The sequence below is a fragment of the Halichoeres trimaculatus genome, unplaced genomic scaffold, assembly GCF_033239565.1.
Source record: "Halichoeres trimaculatus isolate MK-OKI-2021-1 unplaced genomic scaffold, fHalTri1.1 fHalTri1_scaffold_1, whole genome shotgun sequence".
Classification (NCBI taxonomy): Eukaryota; Metazoa; Chordata; class Actinopteri; order Labriformes; family Labridae; genus Halichoeres; species Halichoeres trimaculatus.
In genome coordinates this window covers 7,405,759-7,421,469 of record NW_027437179.1, presented here as the reverse complement: position 1 = coordinate 7,421,469, position 15,711 = coordinate 7,405,759, and the positions used below count along the sequence as shown (strand labels likewise).

Sequence of the window (15,711 nt, the reverse complement as noted above, 5' to 3'; positions counted from 1 at the left end):
AGGGTTTATTAACAGACCAATCATTCATCTTAACCAGGGAAGACTAAAACATGACGCTAGAAAATTATACAAAACTAGGAGGCAAAAGAACCAGCTTTCTGAAAAGAGCCAGACTTCCCATCGCTACAGGACAAGAGCTGCAAAAATAATGGGTTGTTATTTTTTGGATTGTACTGCTCGGGATAGGGATGGGGGGAAGAAACATAAGAGATGATGATTGGCTAAGTCGGTGTTTAGGTTACAAACCTCAACGTGCCACAAACAGCCAGACAAAGGAACTAGAAGCAACAACGGTGAGTCTTGAGTGGTTTGTCGAGGTAAATCCATAACATGGACCCAGTCTCCACAATGTCTTCCGTCTGTTCATTAAACCATGAAATGAAGCCAATACGTGAACGCAGCCACACTGGATATGACGCTGGCCTTGAGCTTCCTCTCCAACAGCTACAGACAATCTTAAAATCTTCTAAACTTCTAAGTTACAAATAAATTCACCACCCGTACAGTGTGTGTCAATGGTGAAATTAGTGTTTTAGACCCAAGTTGTTTTTTGAACCAGGCTGTAAATATGCTTTTAAATGCCTAAAGGTCTGTTTTTTGGTGACTCCCGGTTTTTCTGCAGTCAGCCCCAAGAGGATTCTCCATGTACAGCAACTTTTTTTATCAATTCCGCATAGGCTTCAGTTTTCTAAACTGGATGTTGCCCATAAACTGTTTATAGAGTGGACAGCATGGCTCCGCCATTTACCATTGTATGGCTTTGAAGCCAAAAAAACCCTGTCACAGGCACAGCCATTGGTAGTTGTTGTGCAGCCAGAGTCTGCGCAGTAGAGACCGTAAAGGATTCTGGGAGAATCTGAGCAGAGCCCGGTAACAATAATTATATATATATTTTTTTTTTCCAAGAGTCTAATCATTACAAGAACGGCAGCTGCAAATCATCATTAAACATGACTTAAAACCTTGTTTTTAACCTCATATAACTAATGAAAACGGAACTTTTCAGAAAAAAAAGAGGACTGGAATTCAAAGCAGCCAAATAATATCTTCAAATCACCACATTAATCAGACATGAGAAAAATTTCTACCAGGTGTACTAATTTTTAAAGTTTGACCACAGCCCATCTGGAATGACCAAAGAGACTGATTTTTTTTACCTATACTGCAGCCAGCCACCAGGGGGAGCAGTTTTGTGGAGACTTCCTTTTTTTTGTTTTTACAGTCTATGATGAAGTCATTGGTGTTACAGACAAAAACATAAATGGGTAGAGTACATTATGTTCCAGAGAAAAACCTGCTCAAAAATCTGAATTCTTTGACATACTTGAAGTTTTTTCAAACAATTAACACAATAGATACTTTCCCTGGTGGCTAATTACATTTATGAAGGAGCATTTTGGGGAAAAAGTAACTAGTAACAATAGCTCATTACTTTTTTAAAGTAATTTGCCCAATACTGCTTATAATTCTTAGGAACTTGAGATGGTTTAATAACACTGACTTTAACAAATAAAAGAAAAGTACCAGCCTATATCTGTGATGCAACCTCCCTTTAATAATCATCACTTAATGATTTATATCTGTCACAGGAGACAACATTCAAAAGAAAAACAATATGGTCTAAATCTATCTGCATGAAGCAAGAATGATACACCTGCCAAAGTGCTCAGCTCAGTTACTCCATCTCTCTGTCAAATGTCCATTAACTTAGCCCCACAAACATTTTCAACTCATATATTCCACTACAAACGTCAGCTTTCGAGAATGAGACAAATTTACTGGAGAGACGTAGTATGAGTTGTTTTCCTGACCTCGAAGAGCTCGCAAAAAGCTGCAGAGAAAAACAGGACAACTCTTCTCTCGCAGGCTGTAAAGCACTCCCAGTGACAAGTGAATCATCTCTGATGTGTCAAACAGTTAGAGTGCCCCTTAACTCTCAAACAATGACCTCTCTGTGCCACTTCAGGGCTGCCAGCCAACAGCGCCAGATGTGGTTTGAAAACTTAACACCGCTCCAAGCAACATTCACCCAGGATTACACCCACATGAAAAGGTGTGGACCTGCTTTCTATTTTGAGTCAGACCTCAAATTCAATAGCAGAGCCCACCTCGGACTGCAGCATCCCATGATGGAGCGTTTATGGCAGGCAGGTAGAATTTTAATGCCGTGTTTGAAGTGGAAGGTAGAGCCATGGATCCAGTGAGGGGTGAAGGTCATGAGAGGACGGCTCTGTTTTTCAGCACCTCTCCTGGAGCCGCCAAGCAGCATCACCAAGTGGAGTCTGTTCTCACTGTGTCACTCCTCTGTGATGAATTAATTACTCCAACCTGCCACTCACACACACACTTACACACACACACTCAACCTGCACTCCCTGTGTCCTCTGTTTTGCAGCACGTTCGCTCTGACTGTCTCGCACGCTTTCCACGAGTGAGTAAGTCATAAAATAAATTCAATAAGTTGGAATCAGAAGTTAGAGGGGAGGAGATGAGGAGCGATAAAACTCGGGTGCATTCGCTTGCCTGACACGCAGCAGGAAAATCAACTACTGGCTCATTGATGAAGCACAAACCTTTGCTGCATCACAAATGAAGCGCACTTTATTTTCACAGAGTGTGCTCCTTGTAAATTTCATCAGCAGTTCTTCTCTGGCTCCAAGTCCTCTGCATTACCGTCAGTTCATCCAATGAGCAGAAACAGCACTTTTATAGGACGTTAACAAATGCTCCCTCAATTGATCTCTTCATGCTGACAACTGGCCCTGAATACAAGAGCAGCCACAAGTGTAATGTACCACCTTCATTATGAAACGCAACACAAGTTGAGTAAATATCACAAGAAACCAGCATGCACGCTCAAAGTGGGGCTTACCAGCTGTCTGATTCCAGCTCTAGTAAGGACTGAGTCCTGTCAGAGGCACACTGTAGACACCACATGCTGCCTACACAGTGCCCACACCATCCATGGGGCTAAACGTAACTTTCCATCCCAGCCGCACAGCCGCTCTCCTGGACTCCTCTCCGGCTCTGGCCTTCCTTCAGAGCTTCACGAGGAGGGGCCTTCGCAGGAAGAGGGAGGGAATTCCTCCAGAGGAAACTGGGTCGTGTGGCAGCGGGAGCACTGGTGCCCCTCGGATGAGGAGGGTCTTAAACTAGAGGGGGCAGTGGGTAAAAAGTCAGAACGGAAAGGGACTTAGTGCTCTCTGGTGATGCTGGTACCAGACTGGCTTTAAAAATAGAAAGAGGATCTGCGAGGCATGGGAGCAGCGTGGGAAACCCCCGGATGTACTCTTTTAGATATAGTGGAGGTACAGCTGCTGTAAAGTGAGCGTCATATTGTTGACTGTCCTAACTGTCCAAAAACCTCTGTCTCCGATGCCATACAGAGAGCTTCAGACGACACTTTCACTGCCGCAGAGCTTCAGACAGCACAGAACGAACAACAGCTGCTCGAGTTATCCTTTAAACAAACAATCAAGTTAAAAGGGAATGTTTGACTCACATCCCCTCCCATCTCTCTGCTGATGTTTAGGGTGATTTCCCCCACTCCTATTCCCAAGCTACAGCCTTAAAGCTGAGCAGTGAGGGGCCTATCCATTTCCGTATAATGACATCATTACCCAAACAATGGGTGTGTATCGAGTGGACCAAAGATGCTATCAAACCAAGGCAACCATGCAGTGTACAGTGCAGAGATAACACACACACACGCGTGGAGAGACATCTGCCTTGACTATCAGGCCAAACAATTCTTGATTCTGCACTTAAACCATTCACGCCCAAGTTTTCTTTAAGTTTTTTTAAGGATTGTAGTTCTATCAGTTGAGCCCCTCTGAATCATGTTATGTTTTTTAAAAAAATTTTGTTCTTTGTTTTAAGGAAAATATAATTTGTATGGCTGGCAACAATTGTTACCTGTGGTCACACAGCTTGTCACTGGGTCACTTAATATTATTATTATTTTTATTATTATTATTATTATTATTATTATTATTATTAATAATAATAATAATAATAATAATAATAATAATAATAATAATAATGTTATCAAAAATAATACATACAACATAGTCATAATAAATGTAAAGAAAAAAAAAAAAAGGTGGTGTGTGTGTGGGGTAGGGTTGGGGACTGGTAGGTGTGGGCATTGGCTTTGGTAAGTATTTGTCTGCCAAGAAAGTTGCATCTCATTGGTAAATTATGAGCAATGCTTCAGGTTAGTGACTAGCTATTTGCCAACTGGCAACTTCAGTTGCTACTCACAGAAATACACCCATGAACAAAAATTTTTTTATCCTAGCTACAATTTTTTGGGAGAGAGTTACTCTTGAGACTTGCAGACTTTGATATAATATGTTTTGGAGAAAATCATAAGAAATGTATGAAAATTGGATCTTTCCAGAATGATGTGCATCCACCATGTCTTCCTCCAGAAGGAGCAGGAAGCAGATGATGTCATGTGACAGGAACCACTCGGAAACTACTTCTTATATACCAAAATCTTTGTTGTCTACTGGCACAAAAGTGGAATTGGTTGCTTTAGTAACGTTGATATTTTTTTATTGTGAGTAGAAAATGACAGTGATACACCTCAGCAGCAGTTGTTGCCAGTAGGAATGGGTACTGAATTAGGTACTTTTATAGGTCCTGACTGAATTCAGTCAAAAGTACCGCGTACCAATTCACATAAAACCAAACAGTACCATTGCTAGGTACCTAAAAACATCTTTGTGACTGTGAGGAAGTGGAAGAGTAGGCAAATTTCCATGCTGGACATGAACACACCATTGCAAGGTTATGTTAAATTAAAAATCTTTTACAATTTATAATTTAACAAATTGATATTTTTTAGCACTTAAACACAAAAAAGTACTGAAAATTGGTATCGTTGAGTACCGGTACTGATTACCAGGTACCGGGCATTGGTACCGTATCATTTCAAATGTGAAAGGTACCCATCCCTAGTTGCTGGCAAAACACGTTAAACTTCTAATAAACCGTGTCTTCAGCTCATATAAGACTCAAAGAAAAGCTGCTGAATGACTCTTAAATGTGAAGATGTCTTCAGTACAGTTTACTGTAAGAATAATCAAAGACAGAGTCTCAGATCAACCCTCTAATGGGCCATTTCAGAGCTAATAAAGAGCCAAAATGTCTCCCATAAGGAGGAGACTCATGCAAAGTGCAGCAGAATTATTAACAACAGTGTGGAGTGTGTTAAAGGTTATCACCAAGGCATCAAATGTGATCACTCCCAGGGCAAGTACGACAAAAATGCAATGATGCACCAATTTGGGAGCACAGCTTTGGGAAACTCCTAAGCAGATTTTGACTAATGTGAGAAAACTATGATCAGGTGCTCAGTGAGAAGGCAAAGTATTGAGCTCTGACCCCTGAATCAATCCTTAAATCTTTTCTCCTCATCACAGATCAGTTTAAGTCGACACTAAATTCAACATCAAGCCCAGCATTAGCCAAACCAGCTGTTTCCCTTTGGCATGAATTGCAGCCGCGCTGGTGCTTAAGGTACAGATGCAGCAGTAAACACCCACTTCATCTGTTTGCATACAGAGGGGAGCTGGAGGCAGCTGCCTTTGATCAGACCTTGAGCTATTTTTATCCCTCTCATCTTTATCTTGATGGTGAAGAGCCAGACTGTACAGTAGCTACAACAGAGGGGATGTATTTTTACTCCCTCGAGTAGGGATCTGTGCCAAGAGACCTTTGAACAAAGGACGGCTCAGTGAGGGATTTATTCAACAACTGTGGATGTCCCTTTAAGTTGACACAGTTAAATTTAAAAATAGAGGATCTAAAAATGTTGTCACACTGTATCAGCATCAGCATCAGCGTATCAAACTGTTTAAACCACAGTGACCAGAGGTGATGTGAGAGGAGGAGCTCAGGCCGTGTCCGAATAAACCAAATCAGTTTGATTATGTTAATTGGCTGAAGGCAATGAATGAATGTTAATGAATTCAAAATAAAGTTATGTTAATAACACTTTTTAATTACAGACAAGTCGACAATTTAAAGATATACATCTATCAATCAGATTCTGGGTTAAAACACCGTCTTTCACCCCTCCCTTCAACAGAGCGACAGTGGCCTTTGAAGGAAAGAAGCTGCCGATAAGCTAGTACGATCCTCTATTTGTCAGGGCCTGTATGCACGTCCAGTTGTAATACAAACGGGACTGTAAGTCATAACATACCATTATGAAACGCCCCATTTGGTTGTAGCATTAGCTACATACACAACTTTCAAAAACGGGCGTATTAACTAGTTGGTAGGTGTAAGACATCATATGACCAAGGAACTTTCTTAAAAAACCCATATCCAACAAATTCAAACTATGCATGCGTACTACAAGAAAACAAAGTTTTCTGTGGGAGATATACATGTATTAGAAAATTAACAAACAGCTGTTCTCTTTGCATATTTTGTCTTAAACAGTCTTTAAAACAGCCTATCATGGCTGAGGATGGATGAGGTAATTTTTTTTTTTAACCATCGGTACAAAAGGTCTGTTTTCATGACAGCTACTAAGGAGGTGCATATGGGCCCAGGTTTCTACCACCAAAAACAGCCACTGTCTTTTTCTTTTCCTGCTAACTGATGGATATTACAGTCACTTGCTTAATACTAGCCAATAAATAGATAAATAAATAAATAAATACAAAGGTTTTGTTTTCAGATGATTATAAAATAACTAAACATACTTATGAGTATTAAATTCCAAATCACCAAAGCTGTTTGGCTAAATAGTGGGCACTGTAACAGTGGACTCAATTGTGTTCTTGCCAGTAAGCTTAGTTCCTTATTTTATTTTTTGACTTTTAAGGCACTGAATGGAAACATACATAAGTCATCTTCTCAGAGTGTGAACCAACAAGACAGCTCAGGTCTGCTCCATGTCCCTAGAGTCAGAACCACACAGTGAGTTTTGATGCTTTAAATATCTGGAACAAACATCCATAAAACATCAGTTCTGCAGAAACTCTGAGGCCATGTCCACACTTAGCCGGATATTTCCAAACAACGAATAACCCCCCTTTTGTTCATTTTTAAAAATACTTCTGTCCACACGCAGCGGGTAAATCCGCCGGTGAGTGCAGCTCGAGGCATGCCAAACCAATAATGAGCACTATTTTCCAGACGTAGAACCTGTGTCAGCCAACCAGAATGAGCCCCAGTCATTCAGAAATGACGTTTAAGAACCGAAAACTCTGTTTACCGGCATCTACACGAAACCATGAAACCGGAGTTTTACAAAATCTTCACTTTGGACAGAGTTTTTAGAAAACATCGTTATCAGTGATGTAAAACTGCAGTTTTGTGTGGACGACAGGCGTAAACGCATAAAAATATATGCGTTTTCCTAAATACCCGGCTACGTGTGGACGTGGCCTGAGTTCCTTTAGACCCAGGTTGAAGACTTTTATTTATTAATTTTTTTTAACAGCTGCTTTTTATTACATAATTCTATAAATTATAAATGATACTGATTTTTCACCCAACTCTGAGACTCTATAGCTGTAATGCTCATATTTCAAAATCAGTTCTACTATATTTTAACCTTCTGTTTTTGCTTTTTTTTTTCTTTGCCTGAACTTAAATTTATTCGTTTTATTGATTTCAAGAGTTTTTTCCAGTTTTATTTGATGACCTTTGTATTGACTGTTTTCATGCCTTGAGTCCTGATGAACTATATCAATAAGCTTGCCTTGCCTTTTTCACTTTTAGCCAAAAACCTAAATTTTCATAATGTAAAATAAATAAATAAATAAGTTATTGGGAAAAAAATATATTTTCCTGAGTGGAGAGCATTATCTGCATAAGAGTTTTTATTTTAAGATTTAATCAGCTGTCACTGTAAAAAATACCAACTTTCTCCGACTATGGCACAAACCCCAAAGCTGAACATCACTTTCTATTAATATCTCTGAGGACTTTGAGCCTCTGTGTGTAGATTTACCTGAAGAGACCAAACTGTGCTGTGCAACATACGAGCCATTATAAAGATATTTACACTTTCATAGTGACACAAAGTCATGCAAGATTGTAAAAAGTGGGACAGGGTCTTGATTGATTATCATGCTCTATGTAACATCTTTACGGGCTGAAGAACTGATGATACAGCTGACGCTTTTGGGATAGCTGAATAACTCTGACCACAGAGAAAATCCAACACCAGACGGCTCTCTTAAGTCTTCAGTTTCACACACACACACACCTGTTATGTCGTGTCTAGACACCAGAGTGGAAGCAGTGGGAACTGTGGTCCCTGTTAATCCTTCTATCAGTTGCTCCTGAGCAGGCTGCAACCAACAACTGAGATCCCCCCTGGTCTTAGATATCCGTACCTCTAGCTACAAGCTCAAACTCTCTCCTCCTCCTCCTAAATCTGTGGCAGCCAATGCCACTCCCTGTGCAGGGATACATTCAACATATTGCATGAGACTGGTTTTCATCCTGGAGGGACAAAAATAGAGCCATTGACAGACACTGCATTTTCTGCTTGGCTTGGTAAGTAAATTGACCCGTCTGTGTGAGTAGGGAGGCTGGAGACAAATGTGTCTGCACGTCCACCTCCCCAGATGCCACGCTCTGCGGCGATAAACAACAGCTCAGGTGATTAGAAACACAAAGAGCACAGCACGACATTATCTTGATGAAATTTAACACACAGAGGCACAGGAGGGACACATTTCACCTGCTTCAACTTCATCAAGTCTGGGAGAGCTTTTTGAGCTATTACTTGGCACAGAGCAGGAAAACTTGTCACTTCATGCTCCGTGTTGGTTTGAAAGTAAAGACCTGCCGCTGTGAGTCTACATCCTCCCTGAAATCAGTTATTATCACATCACATCCCTCCCTGTGATGAGGAGCTCGGTGAGTCGTTATCAACAGCAAGTAACAAGGTCAGAACCTGGACGCCAATCATCACCACATACATACGGTGTTTTCACATAATAAACCGTTCCCTGCCAGATCGCTGACTGACAGAATAAATCATCAATAATTCATCAATGTCCGTCATGTCTGGTTAAGATTTGCTGCTGACCACTGAAGGCAGGAATCATGTCTGGATTTACGATGCAGCCTGGAGTACGCTCATGCATCCTTACTCTGTGTGAGATATTCTGTCCATACAAATCAATGGTGTTTCTGAAACTGGTCTCTGAATTATTACGCCGTCGAGGTCATAATGATCAGGCATTTTTGTCCAAAATGTCCCAAGTGCTGTTGAACAGATCAATGGATTTTAACACATTTATTTCAGATGATTACATTATTTTACTTTTCACGTAGAAACAAAATGATTTCACAAAAACCAAAATCTATCAGGGTCAAAATAACTGTTGGATCACAGTGTGCAGGAGAATGTTGTAGTTACTAACAAGTTTCTGACACGTCTCCTGAAGAATCCCAGCCTGTTCTTCTTTGGTCAATCTTTCCAGCTCCTCCAGATCTGATGCTCTTCTGACATGGACCCTGGTCTTCAGTTCAGACCCCCTTACAGGTTTTCAGTGGGATTTCAAGTAAGGGCTTTGTACGGGCCGGTCAATAAGATTCACTCTGGGTTTCTGGAGCTGGTTCTTCACCAGGAGCCATGTATGTTTTGGCTAGTTGTCAGGTTGGAAGACAAAGCCGGACCCAGACCCAGATCCAGTTTTGCTGCTGACTACTTGAGCCCCCCCCCCAAAAAAAAAAAAAAAAAAAAAAAATCTCCACATATCCTTCTTTCTTCATGATTCAACCTTCAACATTTGATGGGATTCTCAGCTCTAGACCGAGCCCTGAAGTATCCCCACAGGATGTTACTCCCACCACTGTGTTTAACATTTGGTCTCATCTGACCAAAGGAGACTTTGTCTGCTTCCAGTCTGCAGAATCCAGCTCCGGATGGTCCTCAACATCTTTCAGTCTCAAGGCTTGAAGGTCTTTCTCTCTCCATCCTTTGTATAAGTGGAGTTTTTCTTGGTCTGTATCCTTCACAGCAGACCATTTCTGGGACATCAGGGCTATAGTGACGGTCTTCTTTGACGAACTGAACTGGTGTAGTTTGGTAGTTGATCTGGGCTCTTTAGAGGTACACATCTCTCTGTCTAGTGTTTTTTCCAGAGACCAGTTTGAAATCTTTGTCTCCTCCCTCTGACAGACTTGTTCTGGACTATGTTTCTCTCCCTCTTTGAAATTCTTAATGATACGTCTTACAGCACTTCTTGACATTTGGGGGCCGTTTACACGACAACAGTTTTAGGGTGAAACGCAAAAGTTTTGTTGTGTTTCAGCCTCGCGTTTACACAGAAACGGCGTTTCAGCCGACCAAAAATGCAAACTTTTGAAAACGGCCTCCACAGTGGGATTTTTCAGCATTCACCAATACATCAGATGATCGGCCCAACTCTACTTCAGTTGGAATCTCAGAAAAGATGCTTCTGGACAAGACAGTTACAGCACCACCTACAGGCCTGGCATGCTTACTACAGCGTTTTCAGTCCCTCAGCATTTCTGTGTGTGTTACTGCATTTTTTTTTACTGCGTTTTAGAGTTTTGAGATTAAATGTTGTCGTGCGAACAGGGCCTCAGAAACAATGCTGTGATGAGGACCAATTTTTTTTTTTTTTTTTTTTTTTTTTAAGTCCAGTCTGAAGTGATTTCTTCAGCTTTTATCATGATGCTTTTAGCTCCAGTGACAGCTCAAAGCCTGAGCTGAGGTTTTTATTTTGTGTGTAAAGTGGAGAACAACATTCAGTTTGAACTGGATTGACTGATTGATTCATTGATTGCAAAGTTGCAGCACATGGTTACAACACAACAGCGCTTTAAGCTTTGGCTCAATAAAAACACCAGTTCTTAAGGGGGACTTATGATCCTGACCCTGGTAGTTTTTGTAAAATAATTTTGTTTCTGTGCACAACGTAAAATAATGTAAGCATACGAAATAAAAATAGGATGTTTGGAAAAGCTGTGTTCAAAAATCATTGGTCTATTCAACAGTACTTAGACATTTTTGGAAAAAAAGTAACATCTTGAAAGTTTATCCAATAAAACATTTAGTGAGACATAATGGATTCTGACTTCTGACACAATAAAACAGTGATGACTTACCACACTGGTTCGATCCACTGTTTTGATGCGGCTCCCTAATTCATTTCTTAACATTATGTAATTTAGTAAAACCACAAACGAAAGTAGGATGTGATCAGGAAAAAAAGACCATCATGAACAGAAAAACACGTTTCCAGGGACAGATTTAGTGTCTGTAATGGACTAGAAATGAGTTTCTCTGTTTTTAAGGTTTTTATAACATGTTTACCTGGATTTTGAGCCAGAACTAAATGTACAAAAACAGACACACCAATTAAACAACCACATTTAACAAGAAATGTGGTCATAAATCCTGTTTTTCATTACGTAATGAAGCGTGCTTTTCACAAGTACGCACAGGGTACACAAACAACATGTCAGCACATCTCCAATCATCCACTGTGTTAGCATCATGTCCTGTTTACAGACACTGCAGAAAAGTTATTTGGACATGAAAACAAAGATGGAGGCAGGGACTGCCCTCACGCTGTGGCCAGAGTCCAGCTGCATCCCCCCACGCCCCAAAGCCAGCGCTGACCAGCCTGGCCCACAAGGCTGACTGTGTCTGTAAAGCTGTTTGGCTCCACTTCAACCCTGTAATCCCTGAGCTCAGAGCGCACTCACGTGTGGCTCTCAGAGCGAGATGGCGGCCCTGCCCTCTCAGCCTCGAGCCTCTCCAGCAGAGGGAGGGAAAGTGGGAAGAGGAGGATTAACTGAGCTGTCCGCCATGCAGCACATGAAGGTAGCTCCTGGTCAGGACTCAGCACACACGGATACAGACAGACTTTTAGCAGCCACATGCATCTTCACATCCTCATCCTGTGTGCACACACCATAAAGCCAGCTCGCTGCGGGGGTCAGAGGCTGGCAGATGAAAGCCCAGTTGATGTAATGTTGATAACCATATGGCAACAAATCTGCTCAATGTTTACGTTGGGCTGTGGGAGCCCCTCTGACAGAGTGCGGTTATTTAGCTTATCTCTGCTAATCCCCCCGCTGCATCTCTCCCTCCACCCTTCTCCTGAGCTGCCTACAGGCTAAACTGACACCATTACTTTACAGCTTTATAATAAGGAGAGCATAATGAGCCATCTTAGACAGAGGCCGAAGAAGCGTCAAATGACTCCTTATTTCCTCTTCATTGTTCCAATCAGGAACTGCAATAACTCCTCAAACTAAGTTAGCATAAATTTTAGAATCTGGTCATAATGGGACTTGCATTACTCATTGCAGAAGAGCAGTTCCCACACCTCTGAGGTAAGTCGGTCAAGGCTTGACCACAAATCTGGCAAGTTAGCTCTTGTGGGTGCTGCCAAAGGAAAGTATCAGAGCAGGGATTCTTCAGGGTTCATTAGGCTTTAATCTTGTTAGCTTAATTTGATGAGTTGTATGACTCATTTTCCTGGAAAAAGTGCATCCAGGAATTTAGGAGCAGGTCAAAAACTGCATTTTGGAGCGAGTGAGTCTTTCAAAGGAATTAAATCAGATACTGAAAACATCTCAACTCCTTGATGGCTGTTGTCTCCAAGGGGCAACATCTGGTTAGTAAAAATGAAGCCTATGCTGAAGTGCTGAAAGTTGCTGTTCATTGAGAATCCAATCGAGGCTGGCTGCAGAAAGACCGGAAGTCACATACACATCCAACCATAAAAACAGAGTTTTATGTCATTAAAAAGGATATTTACAGCCAAGCTCCAAAAACAGCTTGGGTCTAAAATGCTGATTTCACTATTGAAAGGAAACTCACAACCGCCGTCATATCAAATGTGGCTGTGGCCACGGATTGGCTTCATTTCACAGTATCAGGAACAGAAGGGTGACATCCCAGAGACTACATCCATGTTTTATACAGTCTATAGTTGTTGCAAATTTGCAACATACTCAGTCGGGTCTTGACAGGGTATGTCAGGACCGACAGTGGGACCTTAGTATCCCACTACTGCCTATGGATTCATATTCCAAACATATCATGAAATGTATCAAATGAACTATGTGCCACTATCTTGGTCAGAGGGAGAACTTATTACACGAAGGTATATATATATTATATGTATCCAATGACTTCTGTACAACTATTGTTTGGGCTTTATTCAAATTTACAAATCTCTACCCAATCTAGTATCTCAAAGAATGCAAAACATTTTTGTAAGGTTATAAATTAATTCAGGCAGTAAGGATTTAACAATTTTAGAACAACATTTCTGGCATGAAATAAAAAAAGAACAATGTCATCAACTTAAGAGCAGTTTGATAGGTAACATGATTGGAAGATTCTGATGAAATCTCTTTACAAAACTGTTGGAGCCAAACTCTGATACAGGATGGCAACAATCTTCAGGCCCTCAGGTGAAACTACATTAAACTACATTGTATTCCACAGTGTTGGAGAACTTGACTCCAAAACTTTAACTTGAGCTGCGTTCAGACAGAGGAGGTCTCAATTTGTATCAATTATTTCTTCTGGTAGGTGCTAACAACAGATCAGCTTTCAGGCTACAGCTGACATGTTTGTTTACCTGCATGCAAGTCTTGCTCAGCAATAGTGTTTGGCAAGACGCAAAAAAAGGTGCCACAAGGTGTATGAAGAGGTGAGTGGATGGCGATGCTAATGTGACTTCGACTGTTGATAACGTTGTCATAAGCTAGCTGCTAAATAACAGCAACATTAGCTTCTAAAGTCACTTAAACATGATCCCACAATGTTTGGTTAAGCTGTGATATGTTTTTAACTTCACAAATGAGAATCCTTCAACAGATAAGTTCAGTAACATTACATTAATAAATTCTGACTGCAGGTGCATTCTGCATGTAAAGAACATTCTGGTAAATTGGATGAAGGTTTTAAGTAGAGACTCTTTACTGAACCATCACACAGTAAAATCTAGATCAACAGACACTAATGTGAATTCGATCAAAGTGGTTTCTGCACATCTAAATTGCCCCAAAACAGTCAGTCCAAGTTTACATAGCCAAGGATCTGATGTCACACAACAGCATTCCTCATCCTAAACTCAATTTTGGCTTCATTGATCATAATAAATTATACACTAAAAGTTAGATACTTAAAGTTCGGTTGGTGAGTTCCCTGTGTCCTGCTCTTGGGACTTACAAGGACTTGGGCGAAGGCTCGACTTCGACTCCACTCAAATTTTTTAATGATATTTTTTGATGACTCAAACTTGACGCAGACTTGAGCTATGGTAACTCAACTGCAACACTGTATTTCATGACTCTAAAGTGGAAGTCACAGTATGGGCTAAAAGTCCCAGTCAAAACCCTGCACAGTTCTTCCACAAATGCAGGTTGAAGCTGAAACATGAAAGGGAGAATATTTCATGGTCTAAAAACACCAGCAGCTTCAGATGGACTGAAGAGAAATGGATAGGAGTCCAATGAATCAGAATTCTACTTAAAAAAACATACATGAACACTGCCTCCCTCAAGTTAAAGAGGAGACAGACCACTTAGCTTGTTGTAGCTAAGTGGTCTGAAAACATCACTGATGGTCTGGGAATGCTTGAGTTCTCATGGTATGGAGTAACCTTCACATCTGGTGGGTATCGTTGAGGCTGGACAGTGAACACAAGTATCAGGGCTCCATTTGCTGCCATCAAGACAATGCTTTTCCAGGGAAGGCCTTACATAATACAGAAAGAAGCTGCCAAACAACACTCTGCTTATATCACAACATTATGGCTCCGCAGTTAAGAGGCCACGTGCTAAACTGGTCCACCTGCAGTCCTGATTTATCACCCATTGAGAACATTTGGTGCATTCACAAAGTTATCTGAGGGTAAGTCTCAATGCAAAGATGTAATGACAACATATTTCTAGACTTTTTGAAGACCCTCATTTCTGAACAATCACACCCACTACACAATTCATTAGATAAAAGGAGTGGTTAAAGACATGGACCCATCCTGACAGATATACAGCATCTCAGATGGAGAAAATGAGGAATAGCACTGCATCTCACTGAAAAATCAATCAATGTCTGGGCCAGGCATAAATCAAAGTAGTGCTTGGTTTAACTTTCTGTGTTTATGCTGAACACCACAGCTGAGCTTTTATCATCCATTCCTATCTCCAGAGTTTGTTATTGTCAGGTCTGAAAGCTGTGCAGACAATCTGAGCTACCCCGATGCTATCTGATGATTCAAGACAGGAGGCATTTTTCAGATGTCCTCCACAGATACCGACTGACACTGCATCATCAGTCAGCTCAGGAAGTCACACTAACAGATTTTTCTCCATAAAATCCTCTAACAATTGACTGTCAAGTACCAGATAACACCGGAGCGGGAGCTTACATTCACAAACAGCTCAGCAGCCTTTTCACACGCAGCTGAGACGCGTCTTTCCCTCAAACAGGGCTCTGGCAGATCCTGACATGTTAAGTTTGCACTGAAAACAGATGAGAGGCTCGCGGTGACGTAGACCTGGGGCACTGCTGGATGAGCTGCTGCTTCATTAGTATTCAAACACTTTTTGCTATTCCAGGAAGACGGGCCTGCCTGAGCGTGCTCAGACTGTGTCTGAGAATGGCTGGACACTGGTGATGTGTGAATGAGGAGGTGACAAAAAACAAAAACACGAGAGGGGGGGACTAAATAA

General features: G+C 41.2%; 1 protein-coding gene across 5 annotated transcripts in view; it reads right to left on the bottom strand.

Annotated features, from left to right (window-relative positions):
• The window catches only part of iqsec1b (IQ motif and Sec7 domain ArfGEF 1b), a 363,229-nt gene that overhangs the window by 37,607 nt on the left and 309,911 nt on the right, over positions 1-15,711 (bottom strand). Inside the window, exon 1 of one of the 5 annotated variants that reach the window (XM_074664546.1) lies at positions 2,873-3,004. The exons of the other annotated variants lie outside the window; for them this stretch is intronic. Coding sequence (XP_074520647.1) covers positions 2,873-2,937 — 65 coding nt within the window. The 5' untranslated portion in view covers positions 2,938-3,004. Of the gene's footprint in view, positions 1-2,872; positions 3,005-15,711 lie in introns of those variants that run through there. 5 annotated transcript variants of the gene reach the window in all.